Source organism: Gorilla gorilla, chromosome 16 (assembly GCF_029281585.2).
Source record: "Gorilla gorilla gorilla isolate KB3781 chromosome 16, NHGRI_mGorGor1-v2.1_pri, whole genome shotgun sequence".
NCBI lineage: Eukaryota > Metazoa > Chordata > Mammalia > Primates > Hominidae > Gorilla > Gorilla gorilla.
Genome location: NC_073240.2, coordinates 59,964,540 through 59,987,583, shown reverse-complemented (window position 1 = coordinate 59,987,583; position 23,044 = coordinate 59,964,540). Strand labels below are relative to the sequence as shown.

At 43.0% G+C, this 23,044-nt stretch overlaps 2 protein-coding genes and 1 non-coding gene across 3 annotated transcripts in view; 2 read left to right on the top strand and 1 right to left on the bottom strand.

Annotated features, from left to right (window-relative positions):
• Window positions 1-23,044, top strand: part of MYO1E (myosin IE) — a 240,197-nt gene that overhangs the window by 159,969 nt on the left and 57,184 nt on the right. The window contains exons 11-17 of the mRNA XM_004056268.5: window positions 2,050-2,130; window positions 2,456-2,542; window positions 6,155-6,241; window positions 7,887-8,054; window positions 11,275-11,360; window positions 14,338-14,419; window positions 21,142-21,248. Of these exons, the coding sequence (XP_004056316.1) occupies window positions 2,050-2,130; window positions 2,456-2,542; window positions 6,155-6,241; window positions 7,887-8,054; window positions 11,275-11,360; window positions 14,338-14,419; window positions 21,142-21,248 (698 nt within the window). The remainder of the gene's footprint in view (window positions 1-2,049; window positions 2,131-2,455; window positions 2,543-6,154; window positions 6,242-7,886; window positions 8,055-11,274; window positions 11,361-14,337; window positions 14,420-21,141; window positions 21,249-23,044) is intronic.
• Window positions 3,960-4,100, top strand: LOC115930985 (U4 spliceosomal RNA). Its single transcript, XR_004067561.3, has one exon. It is a non-coding gene; the product is annotated as a U4 spliceosomal RNA (small nuclear RNA).
• On the bottom strand, window positions 8,126-9,897 carry LDHAL6B (lactate dehydrogenase A like 6B). The gene has a single exon (XM_004056272.5). The coding sequence runs from the start codon at window positions 9,796-9,798 to the stop codon at window positions 8,653-8,655; it is 1,146 nt and encodes a 381-aa protein (XP_004056320.3). The 5' UTR covers window positions 9,799-9,897; the 3' UTR covers window positions 8,126-8,652.

The window sequence follows — 23,044 nt, the reverse complement described above, 5'->3', positions numbered from 1 at the left end:
ATATGTGTGTGTGTGTGTGTACATATATATACACACACATATATATATACACATACATATATATGTGTGTGTATATATATGTACACACACACATACACACACACACACACACACAGTGGAGGCCATTCGATCCAAAAGATAGATAGATAGGTAGATAGATAGATGGATAGATAGATATACACACACACACACAAACTCTTACATATGAATATATATTTATATATGTATATCACATATATATTCTGACAATTAGTCTTTCAGCAGTGTAGAGCTGCCAGTAACAATCTCTGTTAATCACTGTAGCCTCTAAATGGTAAAATAATAATAGCAGGCACTTATATAGAACTAACTATGTAAGTGCCCAGATACCGTTCTAAGTATTTTAAAGAGAAAAAACCCTCACTTAATTCTTACAACAACCCTGTGACTTAGGTATTATTATCTCTGCTTTACAGATAAACTAAGGGAGGCATAGATTGATTAAGGAATTTGCCCAAGGTCACTCTGTTATTATGTGAGTGATCTAGGAGGCCCTAGATTCCTAGCTAGTTTGTTTCTTTGACGTTTATATATTCAAGCTAGAAGGACCCTAGTCAAGGGTCAACAGTGGGGGCCATTCAATCCAAAAGATCTGTATTTGATTCCAGGCACTAACATTTATACGGCTTAAAGTATGGTTAGTGTGGTTAGAGTAGAGTCAGGCAGGACAGGGTAGGAGAACTATTCTAGGTACTTTAGTGGCTATTTAAAGGATAACATTGCTTGGGAAGGTCAGGGTCATACTAAACAGAAGTCATGCAGTTAGGTTGTCCAGACCCCTCATTTTACTGAGAAGGGAACTTCAGGCCTGAGCAATGGTGGTTTTGCCCAAGGCCAGTCAGCAAGGGGGTGGTGCAGCCTGGGACTAGAATCCATATCTCTTTTCTCTTTGTTCAGAGCACCTTCCAGCGCTGGGCTTCCTACCTACCTTCCTACCTGTCACCTGTCAGTTTTTTCTGTGAATAGTACAAGGACATGAATACTCATATAAGTGATCCTAATTTGAGGTGGGATTTACTGGGCATTGACTGTGTGTTGTGTATGATTACTCATTCGCTCGCAAAAGATGATATATCATTTTGTTTGCCTGGAAAACACCTCTGGTACTCCAGAATTCGTCCAGGTATTCAGCACCTCAAAGAATTTTTCGCTTACACTCCTCCCCCACTGCATCCCCCACCAACCCCTCTATCCAAACCTCCCTTGCTATCATTACGTCTGTTCCCATGAATTGCTTGGCCTCTTCTCACAGTGATTAAGAACACTGATTTAGGCATCATACTGCTTAAATTTAGTCCCAGACCCTGCTTCTTACATAGAACAACCTTAAGCAAGCCTTGGTGTATCCATGTGGAAAATTGGGAAAATAATGGTATCACTGCCATTTTGAGAACTGAAATGGGAATTAAGTGAAACAACACATTGAGAGCACTTAGCAAACCCTGGCAAAGGTGAATGTTCAATAGATGTAAGCTGCTTCTATTATCAATTCAAAAATAATGACTATTGTTACTATCTGCAGATAGCTCACCCTCTCTATAAGCGCCTAGGAACAAGGATTGTCTTGTCCTTAGCATCCCTGGCATATTGTGTTGGGTCATCATTAAATGACTGGTGAATGGAAGACACTGGAAATGACAATTACAGATCCTTTAGTGTGGGTTCTTTGTGTGAAATAGGTTTTACTTCGATCATCCAAGATGACATTTTCTTCTAATTGTTAAGACTTCCTGAAAAAGCTTACTTGGACAGAAATTAATGGTTATCATCATTAAACAAACATTTTTTGTTTCTACTGTACTCTCTTTTCTGAATCCTGGTGGTTTTCCAAAGTGCTTGACTTTGGACTGAGAGATTGTTAAAGCAGCAAGTCTCCTGCCTTCACTTGTCCTCTGTTTCCTGCAAGCAGTAGTGTTTGCCGTGTAGAATCCAGCTTCCCTTTCCCCAGTGCATGCCCATTTTTAGTATGAATGGAAAGGAGTTCACTGTCATGCTGTTTACTTTCTCTAGTCGATCAATAAAGCCATGGAGAAAGACCATGAAGAATACAACATTGGCGTCCTAGACATCTATGGCTTTGAAATATTCCAGGTAAGGCCAGTTTGAATAACTAGGGGTTGAGGAGGGTGACGTATTTCATCTGGCCTGCAAGAAATAATTCTAGGCAATGCAAAAACAAAAAAACAGAAAACAAACCACAACAACAAAAAAAACAACTCAGGCTCATTTTTGCCTTTGTGAGTTCTTCGTGTACCTTTACCAAATTAGTTTCTCCTAAATATAAACTTCTTTCTTTTGATGCATCCAACATTTCTATTAAAGCTTTTCACATGAAGACATTTCAATAAATCACGCCAGAAATGACTTTTAAATGATTTTGTGAAAGAATTACATGTGAATAACTTTTTTTTTCCAGAAAAATGGCTTTGAACAGTTTTGTATCAATTTTGTTAATGAAAAACTGCAGCAGATTTTTATTGAACTGACATTAAAGGCAGAACAGGTAAGCAGTCCCTCTTCCTTCATCCTATTCTATTTATAATTTATTTTGTTTAAGAGGGTATAGATTTCTGTCTTTTGTTAATAGATTTCGGTTCCAGTCTTATATTAGGAAATGCATCTAATAAAGTCAGGCAGAAAAACCATATGCCATTGTGGCATTTTAATCTATGAAATATAAATACCATCTGCAGCATTTGCCTTCTTCTTTAAGCAAATGATGCTGTGATGTTGGACGTAAGACTGGCTGCTTTTACTATACTGACTCATTGAGCACGTGGGAAATGGGAGCCTAGTTCCAGCCCCGACTGTCTGTGGCATATATTGTGTTCCAAATAAAAGACTTGGTTTTCTCAGATCTACTCCATTTTCAATCTTCCCTAACAATACATGCATTTTTAACAAAGCTGGTATTTGAATACTTACCTGAGGTAACATGCCTTGGTATAGTTTCTTCTAAAGTTCACTGCAGGCTGGGTGCTGTGGCTCATGCCTGTAATCCTAGCACTTTGGGAGGCCGAGTTGGGAGAATTGCTTGAGCCCGGGAGTTCAAGACCAGCCTGCGGGACAAAATGAGACCCCATCCATATAAAAAAAATAAAATAATTAGCTGGACATGGTGGCATAAGCCTATAGTCCCAGCTACTCTGGAGGCTGAGGTGAAAGGATTGCTTGAGCCCAGGAGGTCGAGGCTTACATCATCACACCACTGCACTCCATCCTAGGCAACAGAGCAAGACTCTATCTCAAAAATAAATGAAGCCAGGTGCAGTGGCTCACGCCTGTAATCCCTGCACTTTGCGAAGCCGAGACGGGCAGATCACTTGAGGTCAGGAATTGGAGACCAGCCTGGCCAACATGATGAAACCTTGTCTCTACTAAAAATACAAAAATTAGCTGGGCGTGGTGGTGTGTGCCTGTAGACCCAGCTACTCAGGGGGCTGAGGCAGGAGAATCGCTTGAACCCAAGAGGCAGAGGTTGCAGTGAGCTGAGATTGTGCCACTGCACTCCAGCCTTGGCGACAGAGCGAGACTTCGTCTCAAAATAATAATAGTAATAATAATAATAATAATAATAAATAAATAGTTCAGTGCAGTTTCCATTGTTTCCTGATAGCATATTGTTTAGGATTCCTGGGGCCACCATAACAAAGCACCACAAACTGAGTGACTTAAAACAGTAGCAGTTTCTTCCCTCCCAGTTCTGGAGCCCAGAGTCTGAAATCAAGAAGTCCTCAGGGCCACACTCCTTCTCAGGATAGAGGGGAGAATCCTTCCTCTTCTAGTTTCTGGTGGCTCCTGGCATTTCTTGGCTTATGGCAGTTTGACTCCAGTCTCTGCCTGTGTCTTCATGTAGCCTTTTTCAATGTCCCTCTGTGTCTATATCCAAATCTCCATCTGTTTCATGAAGACACCATTTTAGCTTTGCGCAATGGCAATATTTTAGCCAGGGACGTTCATCTGAGGCATGATTATTGCTAATTGAAAACTTTTCACAATACCCTGCTGTGATGACTTGAAATACAGTCAGCATTGGCAATTTTTGACAGTCTCTATGGAGAGTGAACTGTAAAAAAAAAAGAAAAAGAAAAGAAAGACACCATTGTTCTGGATTTCGAGTTCACTCTAAACCCAGGATGACTTATTGTGAGATCCTTAGTGAATTACATTTACAAAGACCTTATTTCCAAACCTCACATTCTGAGAGGTTCCAGGTGGACGTGAAATTTGAGGGGATACTATTCAAGCCATTACACACATCAAAGGCTGTTTGGGGTCATTTAGTTATGGAAGTGTTTATGCCTCTGCTTAGGAAACACCATACCAGGGGGTTTCACGTGACCTTGTGCCCTGGAACCTGCCCTTGGTTGTTTTGCTGTAGCTACTCTAAGGGGTGGGGTAGGCTAGAGGTTCACATGAAACCCATTGCTCCCATTGCCATCTAAGTCCCTACCACGTCTAGCCCAGTCTCCTGCAGTAGTCTCCTAACTGGTTTGGTAGTTTCCATATGGGTTTCCCATGAACCTCTAGCCTTCCCCAACCCTTAGAGTAGCCAGAGCAAAACAACCAAGTAAGAGTGCAATAGCCAGTGAGATGGGAGAGGGGAGGCAGGGGCTAGATCATATGGGAACTTGCAGGGCATGGCTGAGACTTTGGGTGTTACAGTAAGTGGAATGAGGACCCACTGAAGAATTTTGAGGGAGGAATGACATGATCTGATTTGTTGTGTTTTTGAAAGGGTCACTCTGGCTCTATAGACTTATAGAGTGGGGTGAGTCAGGGGAAAGCAAACTAGAATGGAAGTTTAAAAACCAGTGAGGGGGATACTGCAGGAGACTGCGCTAGACATGGTAGAGACTTAGACGGCGATGGTAGCAGTGTAGGTGGGGAGGGGGAGTATCTGGAGAGTGAGAGAATGGGACTTGCTCAAAATAATTAGCAATAGCCAAGAAAGAAAGAGCAATCACGGGTGATTCTTAGCTTTATACCCGGGATAACAGGGCCGATGGTGACACTATTTACTGGAGGGTAAGATTAGAAGAGGGGTTGTTTGGAGGTCACGGGAAATATGGAATCAGAGTTCCTCTAAACAGGTTAAGTGGGAGAGGCCTATTATACATCCAAGTGAAGATTCCAATCTGTAGAATGGATTTGAGTCTGGAACCCCGTGGCGAGGTATAGACTAGAGAAATAAATTCAGGGGTCATTAGCCTGTAGGTGGTATTTAAAGCCATGGGAATGATTGAAATCACCTAGAGAAGGAGGGCTGAGAAAATGAGAAGGCTGAAAGATTGAGCCCTGAGACTCTACCACATATAAAGGTCTGGAATTAAGAAAGAGCTGGCAAAGGAAGCTGACAAAGTGAAACCAGTGAGGAAAGAGGAAAAAACCAGGATGGTATTGTGGCGTTCAAGTTAAATGAGCAACTCATAGACTGAAGAACCTTCCCATTAAGTACCTGGATGCTAATCTGTACTTCTGTCCTATATTCAATTTTTTTTTTTTTTTTTTTTTTTGAGATGGAGTTTTGCTCTGTCACCCAGGCTGAAGTGCAGTGGCACAATCTCAGCTCACTTCACCCTCCACCTCCTGGGTTCAAGCAATTCTCCTTCCTCAGCCTCCCAAGTAGCCGGGATTACAGGCGCGCCCCACCACACTCAGCTACTTTTTGTATTTTTAGTAGAGACAGGGTTTCACCATGTTGGTCAGGATGGTCTCGAACTCTTGACCTTGTGATCTGCCCACCTCGGCCTCCCAAAGTGCTGGGATTACAGATGTGAGCCACCGCGCCCAGTCCTATGTTAAATTTTAAGAGTTTTGTGATTTTTTTGTAACTGGATTTATCAGTTTGGTGCTACTAAATTGTAGTTTTCTTTGGCCAGAAACAATTGTGTGGTAACAATTTCATAGGGTTCAAACTAAACATAAAAATCACCAAGTCATAAAATGTTCCTTTCCTGTTACCTCTTAGAAAATAAAAATTAAAGTCCCTGGTCTTTGTTGCAGGACATTCAGGTTTTTCTCTTTTATGGGAATTTTTGTCCATTCAGGGTCTGTCCATGCAGAGCTCTTGCTGTCTGGGAAATAATGTGAGTTCCTGGTTTCTGTGTTACAGGAAGAATATGTTCAAGAGGGAATAAGATGGACACCCATTGAGTACTTTAATAATAAAATCGTATGTGACCTCATAGAGAACAAAGTGGTAAGTGTTCATTTAGTATGTCTCTTCACTGCTCACAGGTTTACATTAAGTGAGTTTTTATTCTCTGTCATTGTTTTAGAACAGGCAGAGTGACAACTCTGATTTGCAGAGAATTTGAGCAATTGTACTAGTTTTCTGTATGTGTGAAAAGAGAACAGTAGGGCTTTATTCTGGCAGTAAATATGAACATGTGGATATGAGTAAAATGTCAATTTACAAATGGAAGTTGTTATTGAATTCTAAGAGAAGACAGGATCACATGATGGCTTAGCATGGAAAGAGCCATAAAATTGGCCCTGTGTTCTAGTCCAACTTCTAGGACTTTAGCCTTAATGACTGATTCAGGCTGGTCATGGCGGCTTGTGCCTGTAATCCCAGTACTTTGGGAGGCCGAGGCAGGTGGATTGCTTGAGCACAGGGGTTCAAGACCAGCCCCAGCAACATGGTGAAACCCTGTTTCTAAACACAAAATTTAGCTAATACAAAAATTGTATTAGCTAAATACAAAAATTAGCCAGGCATGGTGGCACGCACCTGTAGTCCCAACTACTCTGGAGGCTGAGGTGGGAGGATCGCTTGAGCCTGGGAGGTTGAGGATGTGGTGAGCTGAGATTGTGCCACTGCACTCTAGCCTGGGTGACAGAGCAAGGCAAGACCGTGTCTCAAAAAAAAAAAAAAAAAAAGATGATTCAAAATGAAAGTGATACAGAACAAATATCTCTATAGGATTTTTTATATATATAAAAGCCAAAAACTGGAAACAGTAAAAACATCCGTAGACAACTTATTTATTTATTTACATGTTTATTTATTTATTTTGAGAGACGTCTCGCTCTGTTGCCCAGGCTGGAGTGCAGTGGCGCCATCTTGGCTCACTGCAACCTCCACCTCCTGGGTTCAAGCGATTCTCCTGTCTCAGCCTCCTGAGTAGCTGGGATTATAGGCGCCCACCACCACACCTGGCTAATTTTTGTATTTTTAGTAGAGAGGGGGTTTCACCATGTTGGCCAGGCTGGTCTCAAACTCCTGACCTCGTGATCCACCCCCCTCGGCCTCCTAAATTGCTGGGATTACAGGCATGAGCCACCATGCCCGGTCAGACAACTTAGTTATTAAACAAACTATAGCATATCAGAACAGAGAAATATAGCCATTAAAATAGTAAGTGTGAAGAATGTGTAAAACATGAGGAATGCTTATAAAATAGTGCTATGTGAAAAAGGAAATGCATTATAGAACGTGTACATTAAATAACTACTGAAATGATGCCTATATGGGTAACACACTGAAAGAGAACATTAAGAAATAGATTAGGTCAAAGGAAAATGTTTTTACTTTTGGATTCTTAAGCAAGTCAATTTGGCATGACTATGAGTGAGCAGATAATGATCTGTGCATGACTCTTGGATAAAACTTCAGGGAGTTAAACAGCTTTTTGGAAAGTGGAGTTTCCTCCCTCTTTAGATCTAAGTGGTGACTCCCTATTTGGGACTATTAATTGCATTCTTGCCTGAAGGGGAAGACTGACTTTCAAGATGGTATCTTAAGTCTGGGGAGCTGTTTCCTTGCCTAAGAAAGGACCTGATAAGCATTGTCTGTTTTGGAGAGGTCAGTGACTAGGGCCTTGCCTTCTTGCTCCCATCAGAACCCTCCTGGCATCATGAGCATCCTGGATGACGTGTGCGCCACGATGCATGCGGTGGGTGAGGGGGCAGATCAGACGCTGCTCCAGAAACTTCAGATGCAGATTGGGAGTCATGAGCACTTCAACAGTTGGAACCAAGGCTTCATCATTCATCATTATGCTGGGAAGGTATGGCCAATATCCATTTTAATGTCTATCTGTTTTAAGCCTTTGGGTCTGTGATCTGGTTTCTCATGAAGCAAATCATATGGCTCGCCGTATTTTATTGATTCAACAAACAGAATTTATTAACTATCAAAGGAAGCAAAACAAAAGATTATATATACTACTGCATTTTTTTGTATGTACATACTTTTATTTTTACATTGTAGAAGAAGCTACTACTTTTTTACAGCATATAAATGAACATAGGTATAAACCAGCAAGAATGAAAGAAATAGCATATATCTAATGAAAAGAGTCACAATTTCTAGAACACAATAAATACCTACATCCTACTTTTTGGGAACCAAATGCCAACTACATATATATAACATGGCAAGTGCTGCTACATCAGAGGTACCAAAAATACTTAGGAATTGTAAATAAGTATCGTCCAGCACGTGGATGCTCAATAAAAGAGCTGGAGGACTAAATAAATAGGAAAGTCACTCTACCTACTTTCCTGTTTCCATCTTTTAGGAATTCAAGTTTATTCAAAATTTCATTATATAATCCTGTATCTATGATCTCTTCAATAATTTCGGAATGGTAGTTTTAGACAACTTTAAAGCTTAAGCTTATTCTGAATTTCCCAAAGTGTTTTTGCACTTTTTTTCAGATGGGCCTCTTCTTCAGGGGTCAGCTTTATCTTTATAAGGTTGGTAATACCGTTCTCTCCCAGGATACAGGGAATACTGAGGAATACTTCTTCATCTATTCCATAGAGGCCCTTAATTATGGTGGAAACTGGATGTATTCTCCTAAGATTCTTCAAAATACTTTCTGTTAAATCGGCCACAGATAGGCCAATGGCCCAAGAAGTATAACCTTTCATTTTAATAATCTCATAGGCAGTTGCAATCACTTCTTTGTGGACATTTTTCCATTGCTCAGGATCTTTATCAGTTCCTATATCAGAGTTCAGATCCTTCAAAGGGACACCAGCTATGTTCAGTCCACTCCACACAGGAACACTTGAGTCTCCATGCTCTCCGAGGATCCATCCATGGCAGCTTTCAGAATGGATACCAAGCTTTTGTCCAATCAAGAAACGAAAACGAGCAGTATCCAGATTACAGCCGCTTCCAATAATACGGTTTTTGGGAAATGCACTCAACTTCCAAGCTACATAAGTTAAGATATCCACTGGATTGGAAACAATAATCAGTTTGCAGTGGGGGCTGTACTGGACAATACTGGAAATCATTAACTTGAAGATGGCCACATTTCGCTGGACTAAATTAAGACGCGTTTCTCCCTTTTCTTGGCGTGCACCTGCTGTGATAATCACTAGGTTGGAGTTTGCTGTGACAAAGTAATCTTTGCTACAAACAATATTTGGCATTTTCGTGAAAGGGCTGCCATGTTGAAGATCCATTGTCTCACCCTTCAGTTTGTCTTCATCAAGATCCACAAGGGCAAGTTCATCACTCAAGCCTTTTAATAAGATGCTGATAGCGCAGGCCATGCCCACCGATCCAGTTCCTATGATGGAGACCTTACTGTGATGAACGGGCTTCTCGGAAGTGAAACGCTCAATAAGCTCACTCTTCACAGTCGCCATCTTGCTCACGGGGGTGAAGAGCCAGGTGCCGTTGAGCGGGATGCGCGTTGCTTGACGCGGACACAGGGCCATCCCCAGGCATAGGAAATTCGCTCCCACCGAGCTCACTCTCTGGCTGGCCCGCACAACAGGCACAGTCCAACTCATTGCTGCTCACTCAAGAAGTGGAGAGAGAGAATGGAAAAAAAGCTGCTGATCCGAACGTTGAGACGCCAAGAGAGCCGTTGGCAGGACCTTCAGCACTCTACGGCAGGTGCGCGTGACCCGCCCCCTGGCCCTCTACTGCGGCTGCGCGGGCCTTGCCAGAGTCTCCGACACGTGCTTTCCGTGGGTGCTCAGACTAAGGCAGTGAAGGGCTGCTTCTCTAGCAAGTGATTTCTGGAGTTAGTTTTGCTAAGAGTATTATCAATAGTTGACATGCTTAAGAGGCTAACCGAGATCCCTGGAATTACTAGTTTTTTATTTTTAGTATGAATGCTGAGGAAACATGCTTCTGTTAACTACAGATGAAAATAAGGTTACGTTTTCTGAACCGTGACCCTGCCAGGAAGGATAGGGCTCTATGCTTTGCGTACTGGTGGCTGCCTGCACCATCTCCCAGTGTCCCAGAATTGGGCCCCTGCTTTCTGGTCTATGGTGCTGGAGGCCTATTTTGAAAGGATTCCACTGCCTTGGTGCCAGTCCTGGCCAGGACTCACCCTGGGACAGTCAGCTGGGGCTTGAGCAGGGTAGGGGCCGGCTGGGAGTCACTCCAGCACTAAATCTCAGCATACTACTGCATATTTTTGGAACATGAATCACCCTGCTACATGTATTAGCTGCTGAATAAATGGATTTTCGTCTTGCCTCTTGCTGGAATCACAGACTGGCATTCCTTGTCTCCCCATGCCTACTGGTAGTATAAATCAAGGCCCAGAGTGCACTTTTGGTGTTCTTATAAAACCCATCAGTATTGGGTGCCTACTGGGTGCCAGGCTGTGTGGGGCTGCTGATGATAGAAAAGTTAAGTTGAGGTCGTGGTCTTGGGGACTTCCTGGTGCTATGGAAATCCCCTGGTCTCATCCATCATCCCAGCTGATCTCTTGTTAAACAGAGTATCTGAGCATGAGTTTCTGGCCAGATTGGTGCAAATTTGATACCACTTCTGGGAGAAACTGCAAAGCCTCAGATGACATGGCTCATTGCAGTGAATTACTGAGCATGAGGGGCTTCACTTTTGCTCTGGCTTAGCTAAAATTTAGGAAAAGTATTGAGTATGTCACTTAGACACCCCTATGGATCCACTGAAGAAGGGGTATGGGGCCTTGAGAGCTGGAGTTCTGATTATGGATCAGCTGGGCCATCCAGGCAGCCAGATACTCATCAGCATCTGCAGGCCTTCCCCACTAAGTCAGCTAACAAGTCAGACATGCACAGCCTTCCTGTGACAGTGCACAATGAAATCCCAAATGCAACATCTGGAAATCCACATGTTGTGGTGAGGGTAGCCATGACAGCTTGGGTTTTTTGTTTGGTGAAATTAGATTTTTTGTTCAATAAATGATTTTGTTCAATTAATTACATTTTGTTCAATGAAATTCCATTTTGTTCAATGAAATTCGATTTCTTTCCATTCTTGGCCAGGTATCCTATGACATGGATGGCTTTTGTGAAAGGAACCGGGATGTGCTTTTTATGGATCTCATCGAGCTTATGCAGAGCAGTGAGCTGTAAGTATGTTTTGCCATAGCTGACAGGGGATATAGGTTTGATGAAATTTTCAATATGAAAACAAACTTATGAGCTGGGTGTGGTGGTGTGTTCCTATAGTCCCAGCTACTCAGGAGGCTAAGGCAGGAGGATCACTTGATCCTAGGAGTTTGAGGCTGCAGTGAGCTGTGATCACTCCTGTCAATAGCCACTGCCCTCCAGCCAGGCAACATAGGAACACTGTGTCTCTAATAAAGAAAAAAACAAAAACAAAACAAAACACCTGTGATGTTTAGTGGTTAGCATTTTGTTCCTTCATGCTATTGGGTCTGGATTATCATTAATCTATTTGGTTTCTCAAAATAGCTTTCTTTTCTCTATATCAGTCTCTCCCTTTTATGTCCCTAACACTTCATGCCCCCAAATTCCAAGTGCCATCTACAGGTCCTTCAGGGCCTCAGGCTTTCTACCTTTCAATACTATTATCAGGGAGAAATGAGCCCACTGGCTTTGGATTGGGACGGCCATTTCTGACTATTTAAGAGTGGAACAGTCTGGTTCTATGATACTTTGCCCTTGAGCTCTTCTTCATGGTCATTGAATTTTTAAAGATGGTTAATGGCCTAGCAAGACCCACGTTAACCAGAGTCCCTGAAGTACTGAAGAAATGGCTTGAGAACTCTGGGAGGGACAACTAAAGAAGGAGTGACTAAGAGATCCATTTTAACTCCCAAGACCCTGTTTCAGCTGTAGGGGTATCCCCCTTGCACGCTGCTAGAACTCTCAAGACCACCTCTGCCTTCCTCCCCTTTTCCCTGAAAAGATTCTCAAGATCCTGGATAACACATAAGAAGATGTAATTTACATGAGCAAGTCCATGCTTGCAAGGCAAGGCCCATGCATGCCAGATCTTACAATTTCTAGAGCTTCTTTCAAGTAAGAGCTGCCCTTTTGCTCTCTATTAGTTAAGCTGTCACAATAGCAAGGCCAGCTTCTCTGATCAACAGCAGTGAGCCTGATAATTTCCTATTAAAGGCCTGACTGCAATGAAAGCAAAGCAAGAGTTTCCTTTTCAGGCCCTGGTCAGCTGTTCTGCTCCATTTAATTCTCTCCCTGTAGCTCCCTACCCCTCCTCACCCTCTGCTCTCCATCCCTGCCCTTCCTTGCAGTCACACCACCATTTCTGAGATTTTGCATTTCTTTTTATTCAAAACATACAAAATCAATTTGTTCTTCTCTGAGATGGTTAGGTAAGCCACAAGTCCTGGCTTGTGGGTTTTATGGCAGTCAGGTGCAGACTTGCTTCCAGAGATTGTTTTTAAAAAATTATTAAAATTCCTGCCAAGTTTAAGAGCTGTTATTGCTTCCACATAAACTGCTGTCATATGGAAATGGCCTATTATTTTGTAAACACATTTGATGTCAAAATCTGTAGTTGTATCTGGTCAAGTTAAAAGTAGATTGCTGGGGAGACTTCCTGGAAAATTCAAGATGCCCAAAAAGTCATTGAGGAGGAAGTGAGTTTGAATTTGAATGTCAGATTGCTAATTTACATGGATCCCGTCATTCACCCAGTCAGCAAATATATATTATGGACCAACTGTGCACCATGCTATGCTTCAGACACCAGGGACACTAAGATGAGTAAGGCATTGTCCCTGCCCTGTTGCTAGTGAGGCAGACATATAAACACATGCAGCTCAAATAGCACCACTAATGAAAGTATCTTCAGGCTGGGCACAGTGGCTCATGCCTGTAATCACAGCACTTTGGGAGGCCAAGGTGGGTGGATCATGAGGTCAAGAGATCGAGACCACTCTGGCCAACATGTTGAAACCCCGTCTCTACTAACAATACAAAAATTAGCTGTGGTGGTGCGCACTTGTAGTCCCAGCTACTCAGGAGGCTGAGGCAGGAGAATCACTTGAACCTGGGAGGCAGAGGTTGCAGCGAGCCAAGATCACGCCACTGCACTCCAGCCTGGCGACAGAGCGAGACTCCATCTCAAAAAAAAAAAAGAAAGTATATTCAGCCGGCAGAGCACTCGTGATTTGTTACTGCTCCACTTAAAATTGCTCATACTCAAAAGCAGTTTGTCAGGGTTTTCTGTGTAGAGCTGGGAACAGTGTGCTACTGGCGTCTGGTGAGCAGAGACCATGGATGCTGCTAAATATCCCCACAATATGTAGAAGAGGCGCCCTCCTCGGCCCCCAACAAAGAATTATTCAGCCACAGATACCAATGGTGCCCAGACTCAGAAACTCTGCTCTAGAGCAAAGCAGCATCTGCACTGAATCCAGACATTTCATATAATTCCCTGAGCTCTGGTCTATCTTGCTTGTCTTAATAAACACATGCCGGCCAGGTGCAGTACCTCATGCCTGTAGTCCCAACACTTCAGGAGGCTGAGGCAGGAGCACCTCTTGAGTCCAGTTGTTTGAGACCAGCCTGGGAAACATGGCGAAACCCCATCTCTAAAGAAAATACAAGAATTAGCTGGACGTGGTGGCGTCTGCCTATATATAGTCCCAGCTACTCAGGAGGTGGAGGTGGGAAGATGGCTTGAGCCTGGGAGGTCGAGGCTGCAGTGAGCCATGATTGAACCCCTGCGCTCCAACCTGGGCAGTAGAGCGAGACCCTGTCTCAAAAACAAAACAAAAACCTAAAATCCCCTACTGACCTCCCTCTGTTATGTTCTGTCAAGATATACCTTAATTCCTGTGACTAGGGACGTTGGAAAGGCAATGTTTTAAAATTTATTTTGCAGTCTTTGATTCCAAATTGCTTATATCTTAGAATTCTTTCCCTTCATGACTTTTGTCCATTGTTCATTTCCCCCAGTCACATCTTGATGGCCGGCGCTGTGAGTCAGATGGCTTTTCTGTAGCCAAGGTTATGTGCCTGGGGACGGCCCTTCACCCCATCCTCTAAAAAGGCAGGCTTTCAGCCCCAAAGATACTTACAGATTGTTAATTCATTCTCTTTCTCCTTTTCCAGGCCTTTCATAAAGTCTTTATTTCCGGAAAATCTGCAGGCTGACAAGAAAGGGCGCCCAACTACTGCCGGAAGCAAAATAAAGGTTAGTTCTATTTTAGGAAGTTTATAGATTCTTAGAAGGGCTAGGGCTTTCTAGGAGTAAGGAACTGCACCCCTGGGCCAGGATGAGGTCAGTGAGACGTGAGGAGGTGGTTACAGAAGATGCCCAGAAGTAACATCGCTGCTTGTTACAAGGTTCCAGGATGCAAGCTGAATTTGACTTGGCTGTACCGAAACCTTAAATGGATATTAAGTACCTCATAGCTTAATAGTCAGCAGATGATAATCAGCTACTTTCTAAGAGGAAATGGCTTTAAACAGAATCTGGAAGAATTTATGTTAAACTATCAGAGAAATATGGTTTGGAGCCATGTTTTGGATACTGTTGACAGTTTACCAGGCCAGGCCCAAAAACCTGCCAGTTATGGAACGTTACTTGCCAGAAATTCCACTTGGTCTTTTAGGGGCAATTTATGCATCCCTCCTCACTGGGTCCTACAGGCCTCTCCTTGCTGTGAATTCAAGACACATCTAGCCACATGGTGTCTCAAAGTCTGAAGGAAATCTTACAGTGTTTCTCAGGAAGTAGGCAGGGTTCTGTGGTACCTGAGCCATTACACTGAATTAAGAGTTTACACTTAATTGCACTGAATTAAGAGTTTATGGGCTGGGTGCGGTGGCTCACACCTGTAATCCCAGCACTTTGGGAGGCTGAGGTGGGTGGATCACCTGAGGTCAGGAGTTCAAGACCAGCCTGACCAACATGGAGAAACCCTGTCTCTACTAAAAATACAAAATTAGCCAGGCGTGGTGGCACATGACTGTAATCCCAGCTACTCAGGAGGCTGAGGCAGGAGAATCACTTGAACCCAGGAGGCAGAGGTTGCAGTGAGCCAAGATTGCACGATTGCACTCCAGCCTCGGCAACAAGAGTAAAACTCCATCTCAAAAAAAAAAAAAAAAAATCTATGTCAGCCAGATGTAGTGGCTCTGGCCTGTAATCCCAACACTTTTGGAGGCCGAGGAGAGAGGATTACTTGACCCCAGGAGTTCGAGACCAACCTGTGCGATATAATGAGAACCCCATCTCTACTAAAAATAAAAATTAGGTGTAGTGGCTCACATCTATGCTCTCAGCTACTTGGGAGGCTAAGGCAGGAGGATCGCTTTAGTCAAGGAAGTCAAAGCTGCAGTGAGCCATGATTGCTCCAGCCTGGGGGACAGAACGAGACCCTGTCTCCCAAAAAAAAAAAAAAATAGTTTTTGTCATTGTGTCACACATAATCATGTAACTCTAAGAAATACTAAGCTATTTTTTAAAATCATACTGGTTAAGAATAATTTTTTTAAAAATTATACCAGCTAAATACTTCCTCAGTTTTTCAATCAAAGGAATGGTTGAGTGACAGCAGGGCTTTGAGTTTGCTCACCTGTATTCGAATCTCAGCTCTGGCTTTTCCTCGCTGTGTGCTTGCCAAGGTGTTACTTACGCTCTCGGTGCCCTCACCGCTTCCCTGTAAAATGGAGATATTAGTGTCTATCTTAAGAGATTACTGTGATGATTCAGCTTCATAACTCATTGGAAGCATGTAACGCAGTGCCTGAGGCATACTGAACACAAGATGTATATATATGCTCTGACTACATTCTTCCCCATTAGCCCCATTCCTGTATCGCCGTTGTTGGTCTCTGCTTAATTGTTGTTTTTCTCTTTTTTGTAAAGTTGGGGTCTCACAATGTCACCCAGGCTGGTCTTGAACTCCTGGGCTCAAGCGATCCTCCCACCTCAGACTCCCAAAATGCTAGGATTACAGGCACAAGCCACCGAGTCCAGCCTCGGCTTTCAGCTGTAGGGTAGAGCCCTCTGAGCGTCAAGAACATCATGTTGAAAGAACTAGAGAAATTTAGTAGCCCCAGGACAGTCCCTGGGTTAGGCTCACTGGAGCAGATTGCTGAAGGCAGAAAACAGATGAAATTCTCAGGAGGCCCAGATATTAATGTCTGCATGAAGTTTCTGACTCATGCCTTTACTGTGAAGTCCTGGATAAGGATTAACTCTGGGCTGGAAAATCGAGTCATAAGACTGTCACATTCAGATCCAAGGGGCCCAGATCATCCAGGTTATGATGACTCATTTTCAAGTGGTCTGGATTATTGTCTATAAAAAGGAGAGCAAGGGGAGGGACACTTTTTCCTCCTTGAAGACTTGTCCCCTTTCTTTCCGTTGTATGCTTGTCTGGTTGAAGGCTCAAAGTGCCACCATTGTGGGATGTTTCCAAAATGTTTAGGTTTACAAGTCTCAGGCCCTTGTCTAGGGAGGTCAAGCTGAAGTCAGCAGTTTACCTAAAGAGAGTACAGCATGTTTTCCCACCTCCAGGCACACTCTCCTTGGTGGATGTTGTGACCTCTGTCTGCCTGGCTGTCTGCCTCCACGTAGGAATAAAAGTCTCTCCCAGTACCTCTTACAGATACATAGCCATGGCCCAATCGCTGATACATTCCATATCTACAGTAATTTGCAGACATCATTGTCATCTTAACGATGTCCCTGAGGCGTAAGCATTTAAAAGGATTCTGAGTTCCTTGAAAGAAAAATTAAACTTGTGTTCAAGGTCATCGTAGTGTTATAGATTTCATTATATTCTAATTATTTAAAAATTTAAACTGATTTGTAGGATTTAACTAATAGAATATTCATTTGATGGGAACTCTTATTATATTGATTATAAATAAAAGTATAAATATAGTAATATTTAATGGCACTTGATTTTGAGGTTTTACTTAATTCGATATTGTTGTGTCTGGAAGGGACAAGTACAGGTTGAGCATCTCAAATCCTGAAATGCTCCAATGAGCATTTCCTCTGAGCATCATGTTGGTGCTCAGAAAGTTTCAAATTTTGGAGCATTTTGGATTTCAGCTTTTCAGATTAGGGATACTCAACTATAAAGTATAATGCAGGCCGGGTACAGTGGCTCATGGCTGTGATCCTAGCACTTTGGGAGACCGAGATGGGTGGATCATTTGAGGTCAGTCTGGCCAACATGGTGAAACCCCATCTCTACTAAAAATACAAAAATTAGCTGGGCATGGTGGCAGGAGCCTGTAATCCCAGCTACTCAGGAGGCTGAGGCAGGAGAATTGGTTGAGCCCAGGAGGTGGAGGTTGCAGTGAGCCGAGATCATGCCACTGAACTCCAGCCCGGGCGACAGAGCGAGACTCCATCTCAAAAAATAAAGTATAATGCCAATATTCCAAAATCTGAAAAAATCCAAAATCCGAAACACTTCCCTTCCCAAGCATTTCGGATAAGGGATACTCATCCCATATTTAAATTAGAGCCAAAGATTGATGCTACGGAGAAACAGAATCAAGCTCAGAGGTGGCAAAGGCAGACTGGCTATAGCTTTATCTGAGTGCAGCTGGAGATATAAGGGACATGACAGAGGAAGTACAGGCATCATGCAGGTGATTGGATTCGTTGGGGTTTTTTTTGGTTTGTTTTTTTGTTTGTTTTTTTTCTTGAGATGGAGACTTGCTGTGTCACCCGGGCTGAAGGGCAGTGATGCGATCTTGGCTCACTGCAACCTCTGCCTCCCAGATTCAAGCGATCCTCCTGCCTCATCCTCCCACGTGGCTGGACTACAGGTGGCACCACCATGCTTAGCTAATTTTTTGGTATTTTTTTTAGTAGAGACGAAGTTTCACCATGTTGGCCAGGCTAGTCTCGAACTCCTGACTTCAATTGATCCGCCTGCCTCAGCCTCCCGAAGTGCTGAGATTACAGGAGTGAGCCATTGCACCCAGCCTGATTGTTTGTTTTTTAATATGTATTTCAATCTCTAGATTAAATTAGAGGTCTTCTAGTTCAACCTACTTAGTTTACAGATAGAGAACTGAGGGCCAGAGAAATCTAATGATTAGTCATGTAACTTGCAAATAAAAGTGCCAGGACCCACAGTCAGGCCTGCTGTCATCTCTGTTGAAGGTAGAATGAGGAGCTTTCACCCTGAGCCGTTTCTCACTGTGCTGTCTGCGTATTTTAACACCTGCTTCTGTTGAGCAAGTGCTGTTGGTACTTTTCTGTCCTAACTCAGGAACCCTTTTTGGCTGGAATCAGGATTAAATTCAGTTACTGCTTCACAACCACCTCAGCAGACATCTTAAGTTGACCCAAGGTTGGGCACGGTGGCTCACGCCTGTAATCTCAGCACTCTGGGAGGCCAAGGTGGGAAGATTGCTTGAGGCCACGATTGGAGACGAGCCTGGGAAATATAGTGAGACCCCACCTCTACAAAAAATTTTTTTCAAAAATTAGCTGGATGTGGTGGCATGTGCTTCCAGTCCCAGCGACACAGAGGGCTGAGGTGGAAGGATCACTTGAGCTTGGGAGGCCAAGGCTCCAGTGAGCTGTGATCATGCCACTCTACTCCAGCCTGGACAACAGAGCAAGACCCTGTTTCAAAAATTAAAAATAGGTAAATAAAGTTGACCCGTAGCTATTGAAATGCAGGATAATTTTGATGGTTAAGATGTATTTCTGTTTGCTGAAATTAATTATTCACAGCCTGGTGGCTTCTGTCTAATCCTACCTCAACCAGTTAATTCCTTTTATATCACACTAAATGATCCCATCTCTTTGTCAGCAAGGCAGGATAGCATTGTTGCCAAAGAACAGGCTTGGTAGCCCATTGGCGTGGGTTCAAGCCTTACTTCTCTTTCATGCAAATTGTGTTATCTTGAGCAATACTCTGTTTCTTTAAGGCCCAGCTTTCTCATCTAAAAAACAGGAATAATATTAAATAGTAGCTACCTCTTCAGGTTGTTGTGAGGCGTAAATGAGATAATACATGTATCTAATCCACACTGCAAACTCAGTAAATGTTATCTGTCACTATTTTAGCTGGAGAGGACTATGGCAAGTGACTTATAAACTTAAGTTACACTTGCCTCTCTATGTTTTCTTATGCTGAGGTGAAAAAGAAGGAATGCTGTTAAATACTTGGGACAAAAGAGTTTGCAAAGTTATTCTTGGAAATTAAAAGTTGTAGGCCGGGCACAGTGGCTCACGCCTGTAATCCCAGCACTTTGAGAGGCTGCGGCGGGTGGATCACCTGAGGTCAGGAGCTCGAGACCAGCCTGACCAACATGGTGAAACCCCATCTCTACTAAAATTACAAAAATTAGCTGGGCCTGGTGGCATACGCCTGTAGTCCCAGCTACTCGGGAGGCAGAGGCAGGAGAATCGCTTGAACCCGGGAGGCAGAGGTTGCAATGAGCAGAGATCACGCCACTGCACTCCAGCCTGGGCCTCAGAGTGAGACTCCATCTCAAAAAAAAAAAAAAAAAGTCGTAATTAAATACAAAACTAAAATCTAAAAATGAAGTTTAAAAAATTAAGAATTTGGGGATTTTAAGAACAAAAAAAAGCTGTGCTATATTCAACCCTGCAGTCCCTCTCCGGCTCCACCTGATGTGTTGCAAAAATCGTCAAATTTGTTCTCAAGTGCAGTCCACATCATCAAAGAACATAAGAGGCAATTTACTTTTTCATCATAGGACTTTGCTTTGATCATGCAACCTCTGCAGCCCTGTCTGTCCTCAATTTCGAGCATCGCAAAGAATGCTATTTCCTGCACATCTAAACAGAGAACTTAATTCACCAATGAATATCTTGCTTTGAATATACTCAGTAGTTTTTCTCAAGGGTTTCAGATTTCCCAAACCCATGAAAACAGAAAAGTCCTAGTTGAGAGAGGGTTGTCTCTTGCAAGCAAATCTCTTCTGCTGACTGTAATGGTTTTCTGGCTTTGGAGGTCCCTTTTGGCTTTTTTTCTTTTAGAGGTTTTCTCTCTTCAGGCTGCTTTGCTTGGAAGTGGAGTTCGCATGTGTGCCACATCCTTGGACCCGCAGGGTGTGCTCAGCTGTGGGGTGGGAATGCTGATGTGAGCTCTACTTCTGTTTCTTCAAACAAAGTTTGAGATTCTCAGGGTTTAAAATACTTCATAAGCAATTTCAGCTTTATGTGGCTTTTTCTGCTTGAATCCAGTTCTACTTTGAGTACCCAGTGCACAGGCATTAATAGAAGGTTTTATATAGAATATTCTAGATTTGCAAAGAAGTAAGTTAGCAGCCACAGATAAAGTGTTCAGACTCCGCAGGTTTTTAAATGGACATATTGAGGAAGAAACTGAATGAAATGGAATATCAAAAGTTTATAAGTTCTCAGATTTTTATGAATCTCCCATTCTTTAACTGAATTTTCATCACTTTAGCAAAGTGATTCTTCATTAGTTGGATTGCCAGAAAAGAGAATGTAGGGGATTTGATGATTTATCCTTACAAATAATTTTGGGGGAAAAAAGTTAATGAGAACAATATATCTTCAAAGGCGCTCTATCAGTATAAAATGAACTTAGTTTGTTAACTGACATGCTTCACTGTACGACATGAAAATCATTTTGTATGTGAAGATTTATTGGGATTTTTGTTTTTTGTTGTTGTTCTATTTTATTAACTGTACTGAAAATGCCTAGTTGCTTTTGAAGATTGAATTTCAAACCCATTTAGGAGTGATAAAATCATCATAAAAGTCGGCAAAGCTTTCGGAAAGTTTAGTAGACCTGACTTATGCTTAACGAGCAAATTGTCATGAAGATTAATTCTTAGCTATATATTTCTACAATAGAGTTTTACAAGTCTCCTTTGAAATTTGGTCTTCTTTAGAGAAAGTTCCATGATTCTGTTACTGTTCTTCCTTTCTAGAAACAAGCCAATGACCTTGTGAGCACCCTGATGAAATGTACGCCCCACTACATTCGCTGCATCAAGCCAAACGAAACCAAGAAGCCCAGAGACTGGGAGGAAAGCAGGTATGGGGGGAAACCGGCTTAGGTGGGGCCGGGACCTTTTTCCCTCTGCTCAAGATGAGCCGTCCTCCATCACAGGCAGGAGCAGTGTCAATTGTCCGCACATGTCTTTGTCATGCCCTTGCGTCTTAACTTTTTCAGGACAAAAGCTATATACTGTTTCCCCTCCGTGTCATTTGCTAAAATGTTAGCAGTGCCATTCATTTCAGCATTAGCAGTTTATAATGTTGATCTTGGCTAGTCTGGGGGCAGATGGAAAAAAAACAAAACATAACCTCATACCGCAGAGTCATGATGGTTTTAAAATCAGTTTGAGGTTCTGTGTAGACATTCTTAGTACACGCAGCCCCTGATCGGGACCCACAGGATGTGGCCTAGAATGCTTAGCTTGGGGTGGAAAGTGGAGGGCGTAAGAGCTGATGGAAATACAATCCAGCATTTGCTGTGCCTCATGAAGACACTGGGGACAAGCTGGAGGCTCTGGCATTCCCCCTAAGCACCGTATTGATGAGAAGAACGACTCTGGGAGGAAAGATGTCAAAGGGAAATGCAGAGCACAAGAATTCAGCAAACCCTTTCTGCCCTGACTTCCAATGATGCCTGCGTCACTGTTCCTCCCACAGCTAGCATTTAGGGAAGTGGCCTGGGCAGGAAGAAATGCCGGCATTGAGTAGGAGCCTGTTAAGGTGGTGGCTAGAGGGTATGAATTTTATGGCCCGCTGGGAGACCCAGACACACATTGTTCAGAGGCCTGATCCCACTGTCCATAGAAGCATGGGAAGGAGGGCTGGGGAGAGACTTAAACTACAGAGAGGACCCTAGCCATCGTCACCTAGTATCAGTCCCAGGATGGGAGCCTACCAGAATTGCTACCTCTTGTCTTCTTTCTTGGAGAAAAGAAGATAGGCTCTTTTAGGTGTCGAGTGAAGAACTCCAGGTTTAGCTTCCACAGGAAGACAAGGACTAAAATTCCTAGCTGCCGATTATCTCCTGCGAGGGACAGGTGTGTCCATTTTCCTTCCTGCCAGCAAGATCCTAAACCATGGCAGGCAGATGATGCCTGATCCTTTACAGGAGGAAACAGATCCATAGTAAGAAAAACACGTAGGTCAAACATTTACTGTCTGAAAGTTCGTTCTATTTAATATTGAATACTTCGGCATGCAGTCTAAGTCTGTTCTCTCCTCTGAAGAAGCCAGGCTGCTTGGATGTAGGAGCTGCCATCTTTTCAGGCCACTATGTTCTGAATAATCTCATCCATAGATGCATATTCTTAAGGATTTTTTTTTTTTTTTTTTTTTTTTGGAGACAAGAGTCTCGCTCTGTCACCCAGGCTGGAGTGCAGCGGCATGATCTTGGTTCACTGCAACCTCTGCCTCCTGGTTTCAAGTGATTCTCCTGCCTCAGCCTCCTGAGTAGTTGAGATTACAGGTGCCCACCACCATGACTGGCTACTTTTGTATTTTTAGTAGAGATGGGGTTTCACCATCTTGACCAGGCTGGTCTTGAACTCCTGACTTCGTGATCCAACTGCCTCGGCCTCCCAAAGTGCTGGGATTACAGGTGTGAGCCACCACCCCTGACCCCTTAAGGCATCTTTTCTATTGAATCTCTGAAATTTTTCAATTTAATGTAGTCAGATTCCTTCTACAATATTGTCCATTAATGATATTCAGGCCCGGATGAGGAGCTCATACTTGCTAAGGTGACCAGCTCTTCTTTGGTCAATTCTTACTTTAGGAGGCTGTACAGTCCTTCTCTAGGTCACTTTTATCCTAATCCCAGGTTTTCAATCTGCG

Excerpts from the sequence above, each read along its gene's own strand:
- LDHAL6B (XM_004056272.5), bottom strand. The coding sequence starts at position 9,798 with ATGAGTTGGACTGTGCCTGTTGTGCGGGCCAGCCAGAGAGTGAGCTCG.